Source organism: Pelodiscus sinensis, chromosome 5, assembly GCF_049634645.1.
Source record: "Pelodiscus sinensis isolate JC-2024 chromosome 5, ASM4963464v1, whole genome shotgun sequence".
NCBI classification, from domain to species: Eukaryota; Metazoa; Chordata; order Testudines; family Trionychidae; genus Pelodiscus; species Pelodiscus sinensis.
The window spans coordinates 41,174,455-41,199,080 of record NC_134715.1 but is presented as its reverse complement, the minus strand read 5'-3'; the positions used below and the strand labels follow the sequence as shown (position 1 = coordinate 41,199,080).

The window sequence follows — 24,626 nt, the reverse complement described above, 5'->3', positions numbered from 1 at the left end:
CTTGATGAGATCTAATTATAGAAGACAGGTAAGCTTCATTTTCTTCAAGTGCTGCCTGCATGTGTATTCCACTGTCGGTGACTGACCAGCAGTATTCATGATAGTGGAGGGTGTGAGGACTTCTACGGTGCTTAAAATTGTAGATCAGCTGACCCAAAGGATGCATCAGCTAAGGCTGCTTACATCTGGGCATACTACCTTGTGAAGGTGGGAACAGAACTGCAGGTCTCAGCTTTAGAGATACCAAGAGAGATTCTTTCAAAAGCAAAGGTACTAAAACAGCCTTTTCTCTGGTGAAGTGCGCCATTGCTCTGCAAGGCAGAAGTACATCTGATAGCTAGTAATAACAGAGCAAGACAAAGCCCAAAATCCACATAGGATTTCACCCCGAGGATGTATATTCTTTGTAAAGATAACAATTACTCTTTCCCTAGGGCTAGAAAGAGCCCAGGCTAAAAAGGTTTTGCTCTTTGAAAATAAAACACCAATTCCCGACATGTGTCCATGGAATGGAAAGACTGATCCTCAATGGTGATACGAGGCTTAAAAATAAACAATGTCATAAACTGGGACATAGGCAGATCTGGAGTCATGGGCATATTCAGGGAGGACGGACATGAGTGCCTGATGCTCCCTAATAGTTTGGCGAGCCACCAGTGCCTAGACCGTGGGTCCACCTCTTGCTCAACCCCAAGGTCCACTTCCATTTGGCCTCCTCTCCCAACGCCCCACCCATGCTCCATCCCGGGCCTCATTCCTGTTCAATCCCTCTCCCTGCCACCACCCCTGAGACTTCACTCAGGAACGTCCCAAAAGTAATACCAGACTTCTACATGAGTCTGACTGTACACTTAACTGCGTGTCAGGAATCAGGACCTGCAACGGGGACTAGCTAGTTACCTCCCAGCACTGACCTGGCTGGCATTAGTCAGACAATGTGGGACTAATGTAGCACTGGAATCGGAATTTTGTAACTAAAAAGTCAGTTATAATAAATGTATGTTATAGCAAAAGGTTTGGATTAAACTTAAATACAAGATGTAGGACTCAGACAGGCCAGGCAGCTTTGTTAACTTAGCTCCAGCTCTGTTTGATGTTAGCATACTGAAGTGAAGAGATGGAATATTGTAATATATAGTGATGTTAATATTCGGCAAGGCCTTGCAGTAGACAGAAAGAAGTTGAATGCTGAAAGACTTTGTAACTTTGTTCAAGAGACTAGAACTTTGTTTCATGCTGCAATTCTGTAACTGTATTGTTTGTGTGTATGAGAGAGAGAATGTTTTAGGAGAGAAGTGTGAAGGCCACTGCACGCTCAAATGATCAGAGGAGGGGCCGGAGACTCATAAGCACCAAATAATTATCAACTAAGTGAAAGCACACTGAAGACAAAGACTACCAGGGCAGATTGACAAACCCTGAAGTTAGTGGCAAGCACCCATTGATAGGGAACCGATAACTTTCGCTGGAAGGACAACACCCCCGAGGGGTCACCAGCATATGGATATCAAATGACTGTCAGAACAACTTCTTCCCGATAAGCATATGTCATAGGAAGATTGATTGTGATGCTCAGGGCTTGACAAATTCTGGAAAACCCTACTCGCCAGACAAAAAAGGGACTCGCCACCCTCCTCCACAAAAAGTGTTTTTTTTAGTAGCATAAATTCCTAATAAGAATAAGAACAGTAATTACTAATAAGTTATTAATAAATATGTTATAAACCTCTACCTTTTCCCTCTGCTGCCATGTCTCCTCCCCTTGCTCCATCAGCTCCCCTGGTGCCTGCTGCCCCCCAACCCCTCACCCTCTGCTGTCCTGTCTCCTGCCCTTCTCACTGCCTTCAGCCTTCCTGAGACCTACTCCCCTCTGCCAGCCCTTCTCTCCCCCCTGTGCACACTCTTCCAGTAGCCCCACTCTGATCATGTGAGCTACCCCTCCTCATCCCCTCTCCTAACACCTCCCTCTACACACCTGCCCTGCCTCTCTCCTCTGGTGCTGGTCCATCCCCTGAAGGTGTCTGTCCTTCTGCTTCACCCCCAGAATCCCTTGGCACCTGCACCCTCCTGGTCACTCCCCGTTCCCTCACTGCCCCTTCCACCCTCTTTTTCCCTGATACCCACCCCCTCACCACCCTCTGCCCCCGTTCCCCTCACACATGCCTTGCTCCATCCCCGCCTTCCTCATGTCCACCTCTTCTTTCAAGCCTTCCCCCAGCATCTCCCCCTCCCCTTCTAACTTCCAATGCCGTTACCCTCTCCTCTCCCAGCATCACCCTGTCCCCCCCGCCACGACACCTCCCCTCCTGCCCTTTTCCTCATTGTCTGCACTTGGCCCCCTGGCATTTTCCCCCCTGCACCCCTGTCCCTTGGTGCTTTCCCCTTTCTTCTTCTTCTCCTGATCTCCTCCCCTCCCCTCTGCACAAGCTCCTTCCCCATATTTCCTCCCCCCCCCCCACAGCCCAGCCCAGCCCCTTCCCCTCCCCCAGGGCCAGCTCTAGGTTTTTTGCTGCCCCAAGCAAAACATTTTTTGGCTGCCCCCTGCCTTTTTTTGTTGTCTTTTACATGTTTGCATTTTGCAATGGGGTTGGTTTTTTTGTTTGTTTTTGTTTTTGTCACTGCATTTTAGCCCTATTAATAGCAAATAGCATTTTCGTTCGTTTTTCCATAAAGGCAAAGGTGCTTCAAGTGAACTCCCCCAGGGGGAGCAGGTGCAGGGACAGCACAGAGCCAGAGGGATGCAGGGAACAGTGGGGAGGTAGGAGGGTGGCGCTGGGAACGGGAAGCACAGAGCTGGGGGGGCAGGGATCAGCGGGAGCAGGGTGCAGTGGAGACACAGAGAATGGGATGCGGGGAACGGGAGGGGCAGAGGGATCGGGGTTTAGGGGCAGTGCAGGGAAAGGGCAGCACAGAGCTGGGGAGGCAGGGATTGGGGGGAGCAGGGTGCGGGGTGCAAGGGCGGTGCAGAGCCAAAGGGACGCAGAGAAGAGGGAGAGCAGGGAGTCCAGGAGTGCAGGGGCGGCGTGGAAAACGGGCAGCGCGGAGACAAAGGGGGGCTAGGGCTGTGGCAGGACTGGAGCCGGCGGGGCGGGCCCTGGCTACGCCATGCGCCGCAGCCAGCTCCCAGGGACACGCGGCCAGAGCTGAGCTGCCGTGGCTCTTTAAAATCAGGGGGGCCACATCATGCCAGCGTCCTGGCATCCCACCCCACCTCCTGGCGCTGGAGCTGCACGCAGGCAGCCCGGTGGCAAGAATCGCCACACTTCCGCCTTCCCAGCGGCGCTCTGCTCCTCCGCCGGCCCGTGGATCGGACGGGGCCGCGCCGCCCGTAGGGCAGGCTTCCGCCAGCCCGTCACAATGGCCCACCGGGTCAGTCCGCCCCTGCACTCACCAGATGGTAAAATCTACTCGCTGCGGGCGAGTGTATTTGTTGAGCCCTGGTGATGCTGAGTGACTGATTATGGCCTGACAAGGCAAAATGCATAGACTTGCATGGAAGGAAAATCCTATAAAGGATGGGTTGTTTTGTATGACTCTTCAGGTTCTGTCCTGCTAAGACCAAGAGGAGCATCAGGTCAGACTGACAAGTATCCGGCTTCCTCCCTCACACCTGACCTATCTGGCCAATAAGTTGGGTTGAACAACAGACTGGTAACTATTCCGTCAGCAGGACACACACGCGCACGTGTAAATACATATGTTACTTTGTTATATTATCAATAAATACAGCATGTTGCATTATCCCCCTGAAAAAGATCCCCTTTGCTTCTTTTAAGTATAACACGAAGAAGCCATGCCTCTTCACTCTGCTGGGCATGGCCTGTCAGATTGACCTGTCAGTTTAATAGAAACATTTGCAAATACCCCACATTCCCTTTTTTATATGTATCCAGGTTGAACATACTCCCTGCTCGGCATGCTCAATCTGGAAACAGATTTAAAAAAAGGAATGAGGCCCAGCTCATTGCAGACTGGCTCCTGCGGACAGTAGATACAGGCTGCAAGCTCTGAAGGCTGCAGAAGCCAAGCCAGTGGGATCAACAGTGGAACCTGTACTGACCCTGAGAATGAAAATGAACCAGACAGCCAACACTCCCAAGAGAACTGACAGACCAGGAACCCAGGGTAGGAAGCATCTGTTAAAACAGGAAACTGAGCCAAAGCTATAGATTACTAGTTTCACAGGGTCCTGAGTTGGGACTCGGTAAGATAGGGTGGGCCCAGGTCCCTTACCTTGCCCCACACCTACTGTAGATGCAGGCACATCCCTCAGGACTCTGGCCACTAGGCCATGCTGCCAAGGGCAACCCCTGCACTCTAGTACCTACTCTAGCCATTTAGGCTGTAACACCTTGTTTGCCATACATGACCACACACCCTGGGATGTAGTGTAGTTGCCCCATACCCGACTGACTGAAGGCATGTCACCAAGACCTGCTCTTAAACCCAGAAGCACCACTTGGCTAGCAGCTGTTCAATGTTTATGCCCACATTGTGATAATTTCTGTGCCTTCCTCACTCTTGTCTTGCTCCACGCCAATTCATCTGTGTTCCCCTGCTTGGTTCCTGATTCCTGACTTCCACTCTTCCAACCACTAACCCTTACCCATCTCATGAAAAGAGACCAAGAAAAGTCAGGTTTCTAATCCTCACCAGTTTTGATTACTCTGACCTACCAATCTTCTGTGTCTTATTATAGTGAGCAGGGGTGGCCATTCACTGACCCCGAGGGGGGAAGAACTCCTCTCCGAACTCGGGTGGGCTGAGTTAGGTCCTGCCCTTTTAACTCCACAGAGGCCAAGGGGTGGGGCAGGGAGCATAAAAGCCCAGCCCAGAAGCTCAGTAAGGCCCCAGCCTCCAGAGGAAGCAGAGGCCTGCCCTGAGCTCCCAAGCCAGGAGGGCCCAGTGGACCTCGTAGAGGCTGAGGGCTGGCACAGATTGCTGGGGCCCTTGCTCCAAAGAGGAGACCCTGTACACCCCACCCAAGGGTTCAGACTACTATGACCCCGAGGACCAGTAGCTGGTGTGGATCCCGATAGATGCAGAGGGGGAGTTAGGAAGTGGCCCAAGGGAAGCTAACGACTGTCAGGCTGATCTCATAACATTTTAGAATACTTGAGCATGTTGCGGGCCAGATCCCTGCTGACCCCAGTGGCAGCCTTAATAACTGGAACCGTGTTTGTTTGCTGACTTACCCTGGACCAGGGCCGGGCCTTACTGGTTTGCTTGGCTGCCCTGCCCTGAATTAAGGCCAAGGCCTTACTAACTGTAGGACTGTGTTTACTTTGCTGCCCTGTCCTGAACCAGGGCCAGGGCCTTACTAGCTGTGGGATTGGGTTTGCTTTCCTGCCTGCCCTGCCCTCCCCTCAGGTCCCATGGTTTAAAATGAACTTCTGAACCTTTACTTATAGGCTTGAGCACAGGTCAGGGACCCAGGACTAAGGCAGCTGGCTTACACTTACCCACAGCCTGAATCTATGCAGAGAGAGTCAGTATTTATTACTTGAGAAAAATACATTATGTATCAGGCCTATGCCTGGGACATTTTACATTAAGCTGCCTTGCAAACATCCAGTATGCGTAGTCCCCAGTACTCAAGACAGGGCTACATAATAATTAGACCATTTCTGTTCCATCAGGAAGACTGTCTGCTGTATTTTGTATTCCTGGAATGTGAACTGCTGATAGGATAATCCGATGGTGAATCCACAAATTCCAAAGGCAAACTTCCTCTATGCAAAAGGATATAGCTCTTTCTCCCTCTTGCTTGTTAATGTAGAACACATATTGTCCAACATAACCTCATAGACTCATAGACTTTAAGGTCAGAAGGGACCATTATGATCATCTAGTCTGACCTTCTGCACAATGCAGGCCACAGAATCTCACCCACCCCCTCCTAGAATAATCCTCTCACCTATATCTCAGATATTGAAGCCTTCAAATAGTTTGAAGACCCCAAGATGCAGAGAATCCTCCAGCTGTGACCTGTACCCCATGCTACAGAGGAAGGCGAAAAACCTCCAGGGCCTCTGCCAATCTACTCTGGAGGAAAATTCCTTCCCAACCCCAAATATGGCGATCAGCTAAACCCTGAACATGTGGGCAAGACTCACCAGCCAGACACCCAGAATTCTCTATAGTAATTCCTATCATCCCTCCATTGACCTATTTCCCACTGATAATGAATGGTCAATTAGTTACCAAGATCATGTTACCTCATCAAACCATCCCCTTCATAAACCCATCTAGTTTAATCTTGAATCCAGATAGATCTTTTGCTCCCATTACTTCCCTTGGAAGGCCGTTCCAGAACCTCACTCCTCTAACGGTTAGAAACCTTCGTCTAATCTCAAGTCTAAACTTCCTACTAGCCAGCTTCTATCCATTTGTTCTTGTGTCCACATTGGTATTAAGCTTAAATAATTCCTCTCCCTCCCTGGTATTTATCCCTCTAATATATCCCTCAAAGGCTGTGTCTAAACTACATCCCTCTGTCATCAGACGCATGTAGATTAGACACATAGGCAAAGGCAAAGGAAGCCGCAATTTAAATGATCGTGGCTTCATTTAAATTTACATGGCTGCTGCGCTGAGCCGACAAACAGCTGATCAGCTGTTTGTCCGCTCAGCACGCTAGTCTGGACGCTCCCCAGCCGACATCAAAGCCCTTTGTCGGCAGCCCCATTATTCCTCATAGGATGAGGTTTACCGGGGCTGCTGACAAAGGGCTTTGATGTCGGCTGGGGAGCGTCCAGACTAGCGCGCTGAGCGAACAAACAGCTGATCAGCTGTTTGTCGGCTCAGCGCGGCAGCCATGTAAATTTAAATGAAGCCGCGATCATTTAAATCGCGGCTTCATTTGCCTTTGCCAAAACAACAAATCTACATGGCTCCGTCGACGGAGCCATGTAGTTTAGACGTACCCTAATATATTTAAAGAGTGCAATCATGTCCCCCCTCAGCCTTCTTTTGGTTAAGTAAACAAGCCAAGCTCCTTGAGTCTCCTTTCATAAGACAGGTTTTCCATTCCTCGGATCATCCTAGTGGCCCTTCTTTGTACCTATTCCAGTTTGAATTCATCCTTCTTAAACATGGGAGACCAGAACTGCACACACTATTCCAAATGGGGTCTCACCAATGCCTTGTATAATGGCACTAACACCTCCTTATCCCTACTGGAAATACCTCGCCTAATACATCCCAAGACCGTATTAGCCTTTTTCACGGCCATGTCGCAATGGCAGCTCATAGTCATCCTATAATCCACCAGGACTCCGAGGTCCTTCTCCTCCTCCGTTACTTCCAACTGATGTGTCCCCAGCTTATAACTAAAATTCTTGTTGTTTATCTCTAAATGCATAACCTTACACTTCTCACTATTAAATTTCATCCTATTGCTATCACTCCAACTTACAAGATCATCCAGATCTTCCTGTATGATATCCCGATCCTTTTCTGAATTGGCAATAGCTCCCAACTTTGTGTCATCCGCATATTTTATCAGGATACTTCCACTTTTGGTGCCAAGCGATAAAAAGATTAAATAAAATTGGCCCCAAAACTGATCCCTGAGGAACTCCGCTAGTAACCTTCCTCCAACCTGACAGTTCACCTTTCAATATGACCCGCTGTAGTCTCCCCTTTAACCAGTTGCTTATCCACCTCTCAACTTTCATATTAATCCCTATCTTTTCCAATTTAATCAATAATTCCCCATGTGGTACTGTATCAAATGCCTTACTAAAGTCGAGGTAGATTAGATCCACTGCATTTCCTTTATCTAAAAAATTTGTTACTTTATCAAAAAAGGAGATCAGGTTGGTTTGGCACAATCTATCTTTTGTAAAACCATGTTGTAATTTGTCCCAATTGCCATTAGCCTCAATGTTTCTAACTACTTTCTCCTTCAAAATTTTTTCCAAGATCTTACATACTACAGATGTCAAACTAACAGGCCTATAGTTACCCGGGTCGCTTTTTTTCCCTTTCTTAAAAATAGGAACTATATTAGCAATTCTCCAGTCAAATGATACAACCCCTGAGTTTAGAGATTTATTAAAAATTTTTGCTAATGGACTTGCAAGTTCATGTGCCAGTTCCTTTAATATTCTTGGATGAAGATTATCTAGGCCCCCCAATTTACTCCCATTAAGCTGTTCAAGTTTAGCTTTTACCTCGGATATGGTAATATCTACCTCCATATCCTTAGTCCCATTTGTTATGTTACCATTATCCCTAAGCTCTTCATTAGTCTCATTAAAGACAGAAGCAAAGTATTTGTTTAGCTATTTGGCCATTCCTAGATTATCCTTAACCTCCACTCCAGCCTTAGTAATTAGCGGTCCTACTTCTTTTTTTGTTTTTTTCCTATTTATATGGCTATAAAACCTTTTACTATTGCTTTTAATTCCCTATGCAAGGTCCAACTCTACCTGACTTTTAGCCTCTCTCACTTTGTTCCTACATGCTCTAACCTCAATAAGGTAGCTTTCTTTACTGATCCCTCCCATTTTCCACTCCTTATATGCTTTCTGCTTTTTCTTAATCACCTCTCTGAGATGCTTGCTCATCCAGCTTGGTCTAACACACCTGCCTATACATTTTTTCCCTTTTCTTGGGATACAGGCTTCTGACAGCTTCTGCAACTTTAACTTAAAATAATCCCAGGCCTCCTCCACCTCAAGATCCGTAATTTCTTTAGTCCAATCAACTTCCCTAACTAATTTCCTTAATTTATTAAAGTTAGCCCTTTTGAAATCAAAAACCCTAGTCTCAGATTTATTTTTGTTTATCCTTCCATTTAATTTGAACTGAATTAGCTCATGATCACTCGAGCCAAGGTTGTCCCCTACAACCACTTCATCTATGAACCTGAATGAACTTGGAATTAATAAATTGCAAGAATCATTTGCAAGCCTTTTAGACATCTCTCAAGTCTAAGAGACTTATACATATCCTGGACTTCTGAAGCATCCATATTCTAGGGATGTTAAATTGCGAGCAATTGACTAATCGAATAGTTACTGCATTTTGCATCAATTATTCAATTAGTCGATAGGGAGTCTCAGCCTTTGAAGTGTAGCAACAGCCTCAGCTACGGACTTCCCCGCTGAGCCCAGGCTCCATGCAGCGCCGTTGCTTTGAAATGCTGCAGGGAGTCCAGCGTCAGGTTCCTTGCGGCATTTCAAAGCAGCAGCGCCCCATGGAGCCTGGGATCAGCTGGGGGCTCCACGCAGCACTGCCACTTTGAAATGGCGCGTGCAGTGTGGGGACACTCCAACTGGCACCAGGCTTCACGTGCTGTTTCAAAGCAGCAGCTCCGCATGGAGTCTGGGGTGTGGCCCAGGCTCCACGTGGCGCTGCCGCTTTGAAGTACCCCCTCCTCTATCCTGTCCCCTTGCTGCCTCTAATAGAGGGGGAAGCAACTAGTCGACTAGTCCTTCACATCCTTACTATGTTCTCTGGGTAGTGTTTGTTGAAGTATGTGCCTAGCCAAAAAGGGACATATCTAATCAGTGTCCTCTGAGGTGGCGGCAGAGTAAAGGAAATTCCTAAATGGGAGGACTTTTGGTAAATTCCCATCAAAAGTACTTAGACAGTTGTAGCTAGAAAGATGATGCACTAGACTTGTTCTACTGCACAGGTGGATACTTACATGGAGATCCATACCCTCTTATGAAAGAAGGGTTGTGTGTTGGTGAGGGATATAAAAAAGGAACAAGATCTCCATTTCACAATTGTTTTTATTGAAAGTATCTAAAGCCTCATATGGGTCTCGGTTACCCAACTTACAGCTGGGAGATAACTGGATCAAACACCTTACCAAGCTCCTTTCCACCATTTGAGGGCTCTCTTCCTACAAACTGGTAGGGGGGAAAAAAGGAACTTCCTTTTCCCTCCCATCTGGGAAAGCTTGATGTATAAGCACCTTCCCTCATTTTTCTGAGCCATTAGTGCAAGTCTAAGGGGCATTTAAAGTGGGTAAACAAAGTAAACAGTGACTCAGCTCTGGGACTGTGACAGTCTTGTGGCTGCATGCTGCCTGTTTTGACATTATATAGTTGCTGCTATACGTGTATATTCAACCTGTACATGTATATTCAAGCACTCAAAGTTGCCTCCACCCTAAGAAAGGACAATTCAAAACCTAGACCATAGTGAACAATACTTGCAATTGTCCAGGCTTTTCAGGCGGCTTCCTATTTCTAATGTACTAAAAATCTATAAAAGCAGCCCCACAAATAATACGCAAAAAAAAAGTCTAGACAGCCACTCGCACAAGTGCACCTTCAAAATGTATTTCTATTACTTGGAATCCTATCCCTCTCTATCGAAATGAATACAGAGACTTACAATGACTGCTGCTGCAATCTTACTATTCAATCTTACTGTTAAACTATGAACGGCTTTAAATTACCCACTAGCACTTTTTAAACTATGTAATATTTCTGATTCTTTTAATTTTTTTTAAATAAGGAGGCTATGTTTCATATTGATGTAGTACATTAACACAAGATATCAGAAATTTTTAGCTAAATCTTACTAAAATGAACAAAGTGCATTGTCTCACCCAAAAAGTAATAACCATATAGCAAGTTACATTTGCAGATTGGTTCACAACATGAAAAATAAAGTGTCTGAATCTTATTTAGGGCTTCTGTTACCACACCCCCCCAAAAAAATCCTCAGATTTTAAAAGTGTCTTGTAAGAAAGGCATAGAAATTAGAAAGATAAAGAAAACTACAGGTTCAACAGATTGAAATCTATAAAATGAACCATTTAACAGACAAGACTCATGCTTATCTAAGGGAAGCATTTGTTCAAATAATACTGTTTCTTCTGATCCCATAATTTGGAAAGAAAAAGGTACATTTCAAATCCAGTTACCATTTAACTTCCCAGTAGATTTACTTTACACATGCCTCTCCCTTAGGTTGGCTGCATCATATTCCAAGAAACAATATGCAAACCACAAGTTTGTGGTAGTGAAGGATCAGTGCTTTAATGCCATGCTTTCATAAATACCTTTATGGAACTTTTTTTTTTATTGAGAAGGCATTGATAATTGTCATTACGCTGCTATGGCTCTCCAGCAGGAGAGTCCTCAGGCTTTTCTCTGTTCAAGATGTAATAAACCAGGACAGCATGATGTATAAGGACCAAAGTTATTGATATGGTTCACTATTGCTTGAACGCATTTATGCACAAACGCTACCCCTCTATTTATCAGATGTGAACTTTTGTGATGCCATTAACCTCCATTGATATAAGAAAAAAAACAATGTAACTTAAGAACCACAGATACAGCTTAGACTGACAGTACTAAGAGACTAGTTTTCAGGATACCAAGTATATAATGTTTTTGCTCCTCTGTAAAGCTTCAGGAACAGAACAGACTAGGGAAAAAAAATCATACCTGTTAGTCCTAATAAGAGCAGAAAGTTAGTGCTCTGGCTTTGTTCTCTCATGGTTATGTGCAGATACAATTGTTAGTTCTTTGTAAAGACCAGTCCAGAGAAATTAAAATTGTATGATACATATATTTTAAAGGAAACAAAATATAAAGGTAATTTAATGGATCAGGAGGAAAACGTAAACAGAAAATGGTACCTATCCTACAGTAACTGTGGTTCTTCAAGAAGTTGCCAGAGTGGATTTCAACACAGGTGTGCAAATGTGTGATGTATGCAACATTTCTAAATGGCAATGTCTGTCAGTGCAAGTGACTAGCAAGCATTACCCCTTCAGTGAAGTAGGAATAAGGAGTATCTGCTGCACCAAAACAGCTAATGCAGTAAATGCCTGAATTTGGCATTTGACAAAGCAACATTTGACAATGTGTTATTTCACAACACTATTTTCCAGATTTCTATATTAGCACATTTCTGAAGCAGGCAGAGTGTGTAACTTGAATTACGTGGGGGTGACCGTAACTCTTCAGTGTAAATAAAATATCAAGTTCTCCATTTTGACATTCTTTGTGATGAGATAAACTGCCCATTAGAATGCCCAGCTATAACCACAAATACATGGGGCAACAATCTGAATGACTTGACCCTGTTCCTAAAACATATATAGTCATTTTTCTCCCGGTGCAGAGTTTGACTTCAGAAAAAGACAGGCAAAATGACTCATGCAATTCAGAAACCACCTTGGGAACTAGTTTTAGGCAAAGCTATAGCATCAATGTGTCTCTATGGAATGTTGTTTATGGAGACTCAGCCAAAGTACCTGAAGTTCACTCATACTTCTGGTCAAAGCAACAATAACTATGCAGATCATCTTCCAAGTGAAGTGGTATAAACAACATTCTAGAAGATGTTCAAATGGAATCTCCATGGGGACTATACAGAAATCTCAAACAGAAAGAGGTTCTCTGACATGAGGGAAGTATGCAATAGCCCTTTAGGAAACATGTGGTGAGGAAAGACCAAGTATGATTGACCAAGCAGTTAGACTGAATTCACCACAAGACAAAGGGCAGTCTTTGTTCAGCCCTATTAAAGTGTCAATGATCTCCAGTATCAAGGTCTGGACTGGGTCCAAATTAGAACACTGTGGGCCACAAACATCATGAACCTCTTCCATTTACATAAACTCCTTCTGGTAAATGTTTTCTTGCTCTGAATCAGGATTTCCTGGTCCCATAAGGAGCAGTCTCTGTCCGTGGTACTCAGCTAACCAACAATGTCATTAGCTTCTGCAGCTTTGGGTCTGGATGAAGTATCTGACCATGATGTTGTCGGATCAGATCTGGGTGGTCTGGGAGCTAGATCAGAGGCTGACTGGACATACAGAGATCTGTCAGCCAAACTGCCTTGGCCAGTACAGAGCTATAAGAACTATCATGGCTTTGTCCCTCTTGATCTTTGAAATTACTCTGGGAATCCATAGAAAGGCATAAAGCAAGCCTCTGTTCCACTGCAGTGAGGAGGTGTAAGACAACAAATCTTGAACTCATGCTTCCTCTGGAACAAGAATTCTGACACTTGACTATTTCTATGCTACACTCCACTGACAGCAGCATGTAACGTAGGTGCAGCTGCATGCCATAGTGAAAAATTAGGCTGCACCTATAGTGTGTATCTATGTGTTAGTAAAAGACTCTGGCATTGGGGATGAAGTAAGGAAAGGCTGACTTTCCCCATTGCCTCCCCATTACCAGAGCCTTTTTCTACCACTTGACTTCCGGGGCCTTTAAACATGGCAAAGAAAGGCTCCAGATGTAGGACCTTCTGAAGGCTTTCCTTGTTACTTCCCCCCATGTCAGAGCCTAGAGGGAAAATGCTTCAGCAGTAGGAAGCTATCAAAGTCTCTCTCCTCTCTCCCCCTCCCCCCAATAAAACCTTCCCAAGATTCTCCCCACTGCTTTACTCACTCCTCCCCTACCACAGCCTTCCCCACATCATGAAGTCTTTTTCTGAGCAGAAGAAAGGCTACTGTCATGTGGAGATAGCAGGATACTACACTCCTAAAAACAGATAAGAGATCTAGGCAAGTAAATGGCGTGTTATTACTCTACTTGCCCAAGCTCTGCTTCACTGGCTACAATGCTATCTATATCTGTGATAAGGGGAGGGAGACCGGATACAGGTATGTATACTACTTGTTGCCAAAAGGTGTGTGCAGTGCAGACATAAGGTTAGCAGCAAAAAAGTTTATGTCATTCCCATGATGGATCTGTGAAAGACCTATGGATGGTTGTATATTGCCTTGCAGGAAATCTGCTGGGCTGTAGCTGATTCCAGGAGGATGAAGAGTCGCCTGGGTTACCTCACTCTGCCAACACCATCATGGTCTCAAGGCAGGAGTAAGCAGAAAGATGCCCCCTTTTTTATGTAGTGCATATTGGTCATATTGCCTGTGAAGATTTGTCCTCCTGAGTTTTGGAGGACAGATAGGTACACTATTAAAGTTAGTTTTACATCCTGAGCTCCAGGCTAATCATGTGTACCCCCATGTCATCTGGGAACCAGGCTCCTCGAATCTGAAGAGCTCTCCAAATTGCTCCTGATGCCGCTGTAATTAGTGTCTTTGTAAGGGAGTCTTAAACGGGTACCTCTTTCCACATGTTTATAGGTTCTGGCCACCAAGCCAATTCTGCTATAACATACTGGGGTACTGAGACTTATCTAATTAATATCTCATCCAAGATTAAACTGACTTGAGTCAGTCTGAAAGGGTCACAGGTGAACTCAGGCAAGCAGTGTCAAACACCAACATGCTGACATGTGGGCTAACACTGCAAAGCATATCCATACCATTATAGCCTATTTTGATATAACCAGAGTACAAGTACTTCTAACAAATGGAATCTGTCCTGGGGCACATATGCTTTTTCTGATCTGGAGTTTAGCACAGCTCTTATGAACTCTTTATTCCATGATGGAGTAAGTGATGACTTCATAGTTCACTGGGTGTTGGGGTTCTTTGCTTTTTCTCCCACAATTGTGTGTAAGGGTGGACTGTGCAGGAAATCAAAACTCTCTAAAAGAAAACTGCTGTAAGGATTAAAAGTTTTCCAGGCCCCCCTCGTTCTGTAACAGAGAAATCATCTTAACTCTAATCAAGACCCTTACAATGCCTCCTATCTCAACTTCATGGAGACTCCTAGTCTATCACAATTTGTCATGTAAACTCTTATCTTTGTCACAGTTTGCCTTGTAGACTCCTCACTCAGGTTATCATGTGCCTTTGTACTGTAAAACTTACTTCTAGCACTTCTGGTGTGAACAGAAACGTCAGAGTACTTCTGCTGAGACTTTGATATGTTAAAGAAAACAATCAACAACTAAACTGTCTGAACATACTGTATAAAGGATCCCTGAAACGGTCTCTAAGGGCTGCTGCTGCTCTCACTCTAGTAGCTGTCAGCCTGCATGCATATATAAAAGTTTTCCTTCTAGATTTCTCTCCTGCCTCACTGCTTTGACCTCCAGCCTCGGACCCTTCTGGGGACTCTGTACCCCAGGGAAGCGAGATTTCCCCTACAGTGTCCCAGTTCCTTAATAGAGATGGGGCACATTCCTAGTTTGTTACTGCCCTCCAATGGAGTTTATTTCTAAATAGCCAGTTGAAGGAGTACACATAAGGTGGCACACCATTCAAGTATGCCAGTATCAGTACTACACATTTTGTTAATAACTTTTCAGTGCTAAAGAGGTCTGAATGGTAGTAGCTTGTAGTGGTAATGGTTTGGTCGCACTATAAGTCTCAGGTATTTTCTGTGGGGCAGATGGACAGCTATGTGAAAAGGCACATCCTGCAAACTGAGAGTCTTTGGCCTTAAGAGATGGAATGATGGAAGCAAGTATTGCCATCCTGAATCTGAGGTGACATATATATTTGTTCAGTTTCTTTAGTACAGGACAAAAACACCTTGTATTCTTTGAGATAAAAGGTAATTTCTTTCCTTGTCTGCCATCTAGGTACCACAGAATAGGTACCACAGAAGCAACAAGGCCACTTCCGTAATTGGCTCTGGTGAGAAGGGTACTTGAAAAAATAATGAGTAAGGTAAAGATGTAGGGTTGTGGAAATAAATGGGACAGTCATGGGCGACTACATTCAGCACCTATTTATCAACACAACATTGAACATGGCTTGATGGAATGGAGAAAGATAGCTCCCAAAGATGACTGCTGGCTTCTAATTGTTTTTATGGGGCTACTGATATTCCCTGGTTGAGAGGCAAATTGGAGATGGAGAGAGGGGACAGCTATCTCTTCCAATACCACATTTGCTTCTGCAGCTGGTTCTCTGGCTGCCAAACTTGGGAATGGGGTGAGTCCACTACTTCGGTTAGGGCTGATATTTGTAGGGGATTAGCACATTAATACTTTGTGACCACTGAAAGAACTACAGCCAGTGAGTCTTGGAAGAAATCAAGAGCTCCATCCCCTCAAACAGGATGTCAACTGCCAGGAGGCCTGCCTCAGGGTTCCCCCCCAAAAAATCAGACATTTTGGAAACCATGCCCTCCTGGCAATCCTTTGTAATAAGCTCTCTCAATTTCTCCCTAGCATTCTATAGTATTTTTTTATAGGAAGAGTGCCATCATTTGCCAGGTCAAGCAATTTGACAACCAAGGCATGGCAGTTTCTTAACTAATGTTTCAGTGAGGTGGTTTCAGTGAGGTGGAAGAGTAGGATTTGCATGTGAGGAAGTCTAGATTTTTGGAATCTTTGTCATTAAATAGCCCTTCTTTATTTTGACTTTTTCCTGCACTGTTGCAATCATCAATGCATATGTAGAGCAAGGAATAATCTTTTCCACACTTTAATGCAACACAGATTCATCTCTTTAAGCAGGATCTGGTACAAGAGATGAATGTAGCTGGGCTGCTTGGTAATTGTGACCATAACAAAATTAGATTTAACATCCCTATGGTAGGGAAAATACTAAAACTGGCCCAACAGTGTAGCTTTTAATTTCAGAAAAGGGAGCACCACAAAAATGAGGCAATTAAAACAGAAATTAAAAGGCACAGCGCCAAAAGTGAGATCCCTACAAGCTGTGAGGAAACTTTCTAAAGACACTACAACAGAGGCTCAACTTAAATATATACCCCACATTAAAACAAAAAGAAGTGCCACTGTGGCTAAACAAAGTAAAAGCAGCAGCAAGACACCCTCTCCCCTCCCAAAAAACCAAAACCAAAACCAAAAATACCTAGTTTAAAAAGTGGAAGTTAAAGTCTAGTGAGGAAAATACAAAGGAGCATAAACCTTGGCAAATTAAATGTAAAAATATAATTAGAAAGACCAAAGAAGAATTTGGAGAAGCTAGCCAAAAACTCGCAAATAGCAGAAAAATAAGTGTATCAGAAGCAAGAAGCTTGCTAAACCAGTAGCACCACTGGATGATCGAGATGCTAAAGGACCAAAGACAAAGAAGCCATTGCAGAGAAACTAGATGAATTTTTTGCATTGGTCTACATTGCTGAGAACATAAGCAAGATTCCCAACCCTAAGCCATTCTTTTTAGTTTTAAATCTAAGGAACTATGTCAGACAGAGGTCTCATTAGTTCAGTGGTCCCCAACACGGTGCCCGCAGGCGTCATGGAGCCTGCTGGGGCATTTGTGTGCGCCCACCAAGTGCTTGGGGCCGGCCCCAGCCCCACGCCGGGCGCGTGGCACATGCACGGTGCCAGTCCTGGGTGCGCTGCGCATGTGCAGCACAAACCCCGAGCACATGGCGAGTGCCAGACCTGGGTGCGTGATGCATGGGGAGCACCGGCCCCGGGCGCCCAGAGAATGGGAGGCTCTGCCCCCGGCTGCGCGGCGCATGCGGTTGCTGGCCCCAGGCATGCAACTCATGGGGGACCCCGCCCCCGGGCGTGTGGCGCATGCACAGCACCACCCCCTGGCACCCGATGGACGAGTGGCCCCGCCCCCAGGCACCCAGCAGCTCCAAATGGTTGGGGACCACTGCATTAGTTTATCAATGTGTTCCAAAATCTCCTCTAAGCAGTCACTGGGACCAGATGCCATTCACCCAAGGGTTCTGAAGGAACTCAAATGTAAAACTGTAGAATTACTAGTTGTGATTTGTAACCTTATCCTTCAGACCATCTTCTGAACCAAATGGCTGGAGGATAGTAATGTGATGCCAATTTTTTTTTTATAAGTTCTCTACAGGTGACCCTGGAAAATACAACCCAGTAACTCTAACTTCAGTACCAAGCATACTGGTTGAAACTATGTGTCTCACAAATCTATTTTTTACAATAGATTAACTGGTGGCTATTTTCTAAAGTTGTAAATCTTCTGAAATCTGGATTTCTTACAAAGCAGAAAAATAAATTGAAATTTACACTACCTAAATGACTTGCCAGTTTTAATGAATGATTATGTTTTCTGTGAACTTTACTTTTGAAGTAAATTTCTCACATCCATACAGGGATTAATAATTTCACTATTCACATTCCCTACTAGTTACAGGGTTGGATGAGAAAACACACAGGAAACTATGTGCCAGTATTGGTTATGTGCACATTTTCAGATGTTAAATAGATAAGGGGGGCTAGATTCACTCCTGTTGGAGTAAATCAATGTAAGTCACAGCTCTTCACTGCAATTGAAGCAGGTGCACATGAAATGAAGAGTTATCGATAGTGCTACTCTACCTGCTCTTCCCTATCTCTTTTTCCTGAGTGGCTCTATTAAACAAGAGCAACTTTAGTTTTATGACTTCAATGAAGGCTTCTAGAGAATCAATAACATTTTCCAGGCAATCTGGCCCATTCTTTCCCTCTGGCTTTTTACCAGACTGTTTTAGGCCTTTGGGTAGAAAAAGCCTTAGAGACATCTTGCTGCTCCTCTGGCTAAGTTTTCCATCACCAAATATACAGAGAAGAAATTAAAGCAAGAGACGGAATATAACCTGATATTCATCCTGCATTTAGCTTTGTAACACTTCTTAAAAGTTACAACTTTTCATAGTTTAAATATCCTGGTGGGAAAAGGGGTGATGTGATGAATAATCTGAAGAGACCCAAAACCCAGCATATCATTATTCACATTCTGGCTATTTTCACATCAGGTGAAAGTATAACAATTTAAACCATGCAATGAAGTCTGGCTCCTATCCCAGAAGTGTCTCTGTGGGCTGGCCCAGTAGTATTGTATGCACTGCCATCTGAGAGATCTTTGCTTCATTTTCAGTCTCAATTTCTTGCTCCCTAGGCTGGAGTGGAACAATGCAAAGACAATCAGTGCACTTAGTTCCTGGAGAGGCGGGATTACTTCACATTTCCCAACTCAGCTGGAGGAACCAGTGTAAGGGAAATAATGCTGCCAGACTCCAAAAAAAAAAAAAAAAAAAAAAATGGTCATCCTCAGCTTGAAAGACAGTGGTATTCCTCAGAAGGAAACATCTTAAGAGGGGTAAAGCATTTACTTTATGAAGAGTAAAGCATTTACTCTTTATGACTCTGAAAAGGTGCATGAGAGTGTCAGAATACCTACCCCGGTTAAGGAAATGCTTAGTTACTGATAAAACTAGGCAAACTTTTTGAAAACTCTGTTGTCAATAGAAAGAAAACACATGAAGGCATCATAGGATTTTCATTAAACTCCATGAACTGGGCAAGCATCCATGGAAAAGTATAAAAAGATGTAGTTGGATTTTCCACAAAGTTAATCAGTCCTGAAACCAATGGAATCATTGTATAATGAAGTGGCTTTTCTTTAAAAATCTTGTGATAGTTCACACTACTTTAACCACACTACTTTAACCACTTGCCTCTGAGTCAGAGAAACTGAAAGTAACAAACAAACAAACACCCCCTCAGTTTCATCACTGATGAGTTAAAAAAAGTAAAGCCACCTTGAGAAAAAGTTATTACAAATCCCTTGTAATTGCTAAAAACTTTCAATATCAAACAAATTAAACACTGTAGTGTTTGATGCCAATATTTCACATGCATGGCCCAACAAATTAGCTATTAATCTTTTATAGCATAAAATTATTGCACTTCATTAATTAGCAGCCTGAAGGCTACATGTTCTTCCCAGATTTGCAATAAAAGAAATGTACAAACACCTTGCACACTTAGGAATTACCGATCTCACATATCATAACTTTAATATTAGTAAGTACTAACACGTCTTGATATAAAAAGGGAAGACAAAAGCTTTTTACTGTATTAATTTTGTAGAGAAAAATAGTAAAAAGTAAAGATTTTGTATGTAAAATATACATAGGCAAAGGCAGAAAAAATACTTCAGACTAGCTTGGAAACAGCAGATGACAACAATCCACTGTATAATTAACAGCATTTGTGTCTAAGACAGTAAAAAAGTAAGTCTCAAGCATTCTATAAAATATTAATAAATACACAAAATAACCTCAAATGTAGAGCATACTGCTTTGCAGGAAAACATTCATGTTTTTAGGTTGTATGTGGAACATTATATTAAATGCACCATTATAAAAAGATAATTACTGGAGGAGTGGATTTGGGGTTAAGCATCCAGGATAGTAATTACAGACAACAGTGACATCTAGTGGCTGCTTTGGAAATTAAACTAAAATTACAATATAAATGAGTCTGTTCCCACTTCCACAGGGCCCTACGAAATTGACAGCCATGTAAAAAATGTCACATGCCATGTAATCTGGTGTCCTCTTGTGAAATCTAACCTTTTGTGTGTTTTACCCTATATTATAGATTTCACAGGGGAGGCCAGTCTCTCTCAAATTGGGGGTCCTGACTCAAAAGGGAATTGCAGGGGGATCACAAGGTAATTTTAGGAGGGCCATGCGATTGCCAACCTTACTTCTGTGCTACTTTCAAGGCTGGGCAACCGGGGTGTGGCGCTTGTAATGTTGACTGTGTGTCCAGCTCTAAAGGCAACACCAGGCCAGCAGCAATGCAGAAGTAAGGATGGCATGGTATGGTATTGCTATCCTTACTTCTGAAAGCAGCAATACAGAGCTGGGAGGCCAAAGAATGGCAGCTGCTGTGTAAGGGCCCATCTCTGCAGGTAGCAGTGCAGAAGTAAGGGTGGTAATACCATACCATGCCATGCCACCCTTACTTCTGCACTGCTGCTTGTGGTAGTTCTGCTTTCAGAGGTGGATTCCTGGTCAGCAGTCACCATTCTCCAGCTGCCCAACTCTGAAGGCACTGCTGCTGCCAATGGCTTCACAGAATTAAGGGTAGCAATGTTGCAGCCCCTATACAATAAACACTGGGACTCCCACCCCCACCACCACACAACTCCTTTCTGTGTCAGAACCCCCTACAATTACAACAATTTGAAATTTCAGATTTAAATATCTGAAATAATGAAGTTTACTATTTTTAAAATCCTATGGCTGTGAAACTGACCAAAATGCACTGTGAATTTGGTAAGGCCCTATAGCACTCTCCAACTGCTGTGGCACAAACTCATGAAAAAGATTGAAAAAGAATCCAACAACAGTGGCAGAGGAAGTGAACTTTAAAATGTGAGATTCAGTTGTTTAAAAAACAGGAGTAAAGTTTTTTGTAACGTCAGAATTGAACATTCAGAATGGAAATATGGTATCCTAAGATTTCGGTTAATAAGCAGAGACAACCACCTGGTTTAAAGGGGACGGATGTGAATGTGATGCCAGCATGACAAATGCACCTTGTAACAAAGTACAGTTAAAGCTATTCTAGGGCAACAAGTGAATTACTTATCTCTCCTCCTTCAGTTCTGCAAACTGTTTTTTTAAATAATATACATAAAAAAATTATTTCAGATTTCCCACACTACCACAGCATCTACCAAAATGCATGCCAGCAGAGGTCCCCCACGGTATCAACCAGCAGGTGTTGATGAAACATTTTAACTAGCAGGTTAAAGTTAAAAACAATTCAGGACACCTACTCCTGAGTAGTCCAACTGCTTTTCTTTCTTTTTGGTGAGTAGGGTCAGCTTATTTAAGACCAATTTGTCTCAGAATTTGCTTTTACTATTCGCCAAAAAGACTAGTTTATATTCAAAAACACAGGCCATCACTTAGAAACCATTCAGGCCTGCTGTTGACTGTTCTACTGAAGAAACTTATAACTGGCTTAATGAAAAAAAAATTATGACAATGCCAAAAAGTTTAAAAAGAAATATTTTGTGGTTAACAATGTTATAATAATTTAATGAAGCCAGCAACTTTACAAAACATTCCATATTCAACTTGGACTCTGAATTTCTCAAGACCTTAAGCATCAGCATGTTTTCAGGGAACTGACTAGAAAATTAATTTCTAGTTTTCAGAATTCTGAGAAGAATTTTGACAAAGAGAGAAAAGCTGATTTTCCACATATTTGCATTAATCCCTAAATGTACACCTAGCAATTACTGTCCAGTGCAACAGACATATATACAAGAAGTCAAGAGCTCCATTTAAAAAAACAAAACAAAACAAAAACAGGATGAATACCCAAAATCCAAGTAGTATTTGCCAGCATACCAGTCTACTTTTCAATATGCTTCTTTTGATAGTATTCAAATATAACCTAAGCATTTTTTATGTGAAGTAGTTTTGAAGTTCTTCAATTTTGGGGAGAATTAATACTGTGACTTCCCCCTCTGCAAGGACTACTGATTACAGTGTAGTCAGCAGTTGGCAACTATGGCACCTAATCTCATTTACACTAAAACCGTTTTATATCAGCGGGACAGTGCAAAGGGATCATAATGTAAATAAGAATTAGGCTTTACCTATATAGCCTGATCTAAACTCATTGGAGGCAGTGAGTTTTGCCATGGGCTTCAATGGGTTTTAGATTAGACCCCAATTCACCAGTGTGGCTCTAGCTTCCTAGAAGTAAGAAACATCTATATTCAAAGAATATTTATGTAACAATATACACTAGGGATGTTAAATTTAGATTAATTAACTAATCGAGTAGTTGATGGGATTTCCATCGACTATTTGATAAGAGTGCCTCCGCCTTTGATCTGTCGGGCTCTTGCTACAGTTCAAAAGCAGAAGCCTCACAGGAAGCACAGGGCCAGTGGGGGACTGACCCTGCATTCCCTATTGCGCCTGAGCCTTTGAAATGTACAAGAGTCCCAGCTCTTGTACATTTCAAAAGGAAGCCCTGAAGGGAGCACAGGGCCAATGCTGGGAGTCACAGCAGAACCAGCATGAGAGGTTTCCCTCTACCTCCTGTGGAGATGGAGCTGAGGGGAACCGGCTTTTAAGCTGGCTCTCCCCAGCATCAGTTCCTGCTCCCCCCTTGCTGCCTCTCTCTAAGAAAGGCAGCAATGGATGGGGCAACTACTAGTTCCATCACTAGTCGCTTATATCCTAATATACACATACCTGTACCACCCACCAAAATTCTTCCTCCTAAATTCTTAAACATGTATTTCTAGTTAGGCACCAGAATATCTTAATTGCCCATTTGTTTCTTACAGAAATTAAGAAAGGTGATTCACAATTGATATAACCACTTGTGGTAGTTTCAATCTATAGCTGCAAAAGCATTTACAAGCAGAGTCTCCACATCACAGAACAAGCACACTTTTGGTGGTAAAACTACCCTTGACTTCAATGGGAACAGTTAAATGCAGAGTACTTTTGCAAATCCTACTCCTTATAAGATCTATATATTTAGAGCTATGTAGTTTTGTTGTGAGAAGGTAAATAAGGGCACTGAATGTTTCTGGGCTCTAATTAGGGAAGTATTTACAAACTTCAAGACTAAGCAAATACCAAAATAAAAAGCTCCCCTTCCCTGCAAACGCAAAGCAAAGTTTCTGATACAACTTACATAATAATGGCCAAGTTACTGGTAAGGCATTGCCCCACTATGCAAAAGACTTGGGATTTAAGAGCAAACCGGCAACTTCTTTCCCCCAAGACAATAATGCATGGGAATGTTATTGGAGAAACATACAATTCTAAAAATAAGGGCATGAAAAAATTATGCAAAAGCTTGCATTTCAAATCTAATGTTCCTAATTGTCTCAAATTCTATTGCTGCTGTACAAATGGTGACAATGTTTTCTTTACAAAGAAAGATGGAACATAATTATCAGATCGAGAATCATTGACTTACCCGGATCTCCTGAAGGTTGTGGAAATTATTTCCTACCCTGACAGAGATCTTGCTTGGAGTATAGCTTTCATCAGATTTGTAGTCTGCATAAATACACAATGTCTTCACTGTTGTTTTTCTTCTGTAAGAAAGAAGCAGCAACGGCTAAGCAAGTATTTTAAGGAAAAAATATCCAATGAAGTGTTTCTTGAGATTTTGTCAAGACTGAGTTTTAAATTTTGTAAAACTTGGTGCAAATTAGGGATGTAAATGTTTAACTAGTTAACTGGTGGGGGGCTGGAGCAGCTCCCTGCCTGCCATGGGCAGAGGACTGCTCCAGTTTCCTGGAGGTCCACTGCAGACAAGGACTGCTCTAGCTGTCCAGAGCAGCTCCTCGTGCCCTCCCTCCAATCAATTAAACATTATGTTTAACTCGTCAACCAATTAAATGCAATTTTACATCCCTAATACAAATATGATTATACTGATTTTTAGGCTCTAGTGCAATAGCAGCTAGGAATTTACATATAATTTTTATGAAGTATATACATATAAAACAAACTTATAGTGGACTGCAAACTACACAGGCCTACGGAAACATTAGCAACCACACTGTCAACATGTGAAACAAAAATGCCGAACACAACATAAAAATTAAACACAAGATGATGCAACTATATCTTTCATCATGCACTAACATTAGCTAGGTCTGTGCTATGGTGCCCTGATAAGGAAAGCAGTTCTGTGAAGGGGATCAACAGGAAACAGGATCCAACTGGCAAGTACTGTCCTCAGTCATGGGAGAAACTAACCACATTAATGGAGTGCAGGTGTCTTTAATCAACAGTTAAACTTTGGTTCTAAGTATCATCATCGATACCTTGAACTGCAGCCAAAAAAGCAGAAAACTAATGCAAACATAGCACCGTATCTTGGTGGCTGGCGATACTGTAAAGACACACCAGCACAGCACTCACCTTGCAATTGCTTAATTCGTCATTTGCTATCATAAACCTGTAAGATAATTTATAAAAACAGATTTTGCAAATAAAGTAATGTAACCATGTTATTAAGAGAGCTCAATTTGCATTCCTTTGTTAATC

General features: G+C 43.1%; 1 protein-coding gene across 4 annotated transcripts in view; it reads right to left on the bottom strand.

The window, feature by feature from the left end:
- ANAPC10 (anaphase promoting complex subunit 10) overlaps window positions 1–24,626 on the bottom strand; it is a 77,116-nt gene that overhangs the window by 33,692 nt on the left and 18,798 nt on the right. For all 4 annotated transcript variants that reach the window (XM_006131780.3, XM_075929886.1, XM_006131779.4 and 1 more), the window contains exon 4: window positions 23,545–23,665. In XM_006131780.3, the coding sequence (XP_006131842.1) occupies window positions 23,545–23,665 (121 nt within the window). The remainder of the gene's footprint in view (window positions 1–23,544; window positions 23,666–24,626) is intronic.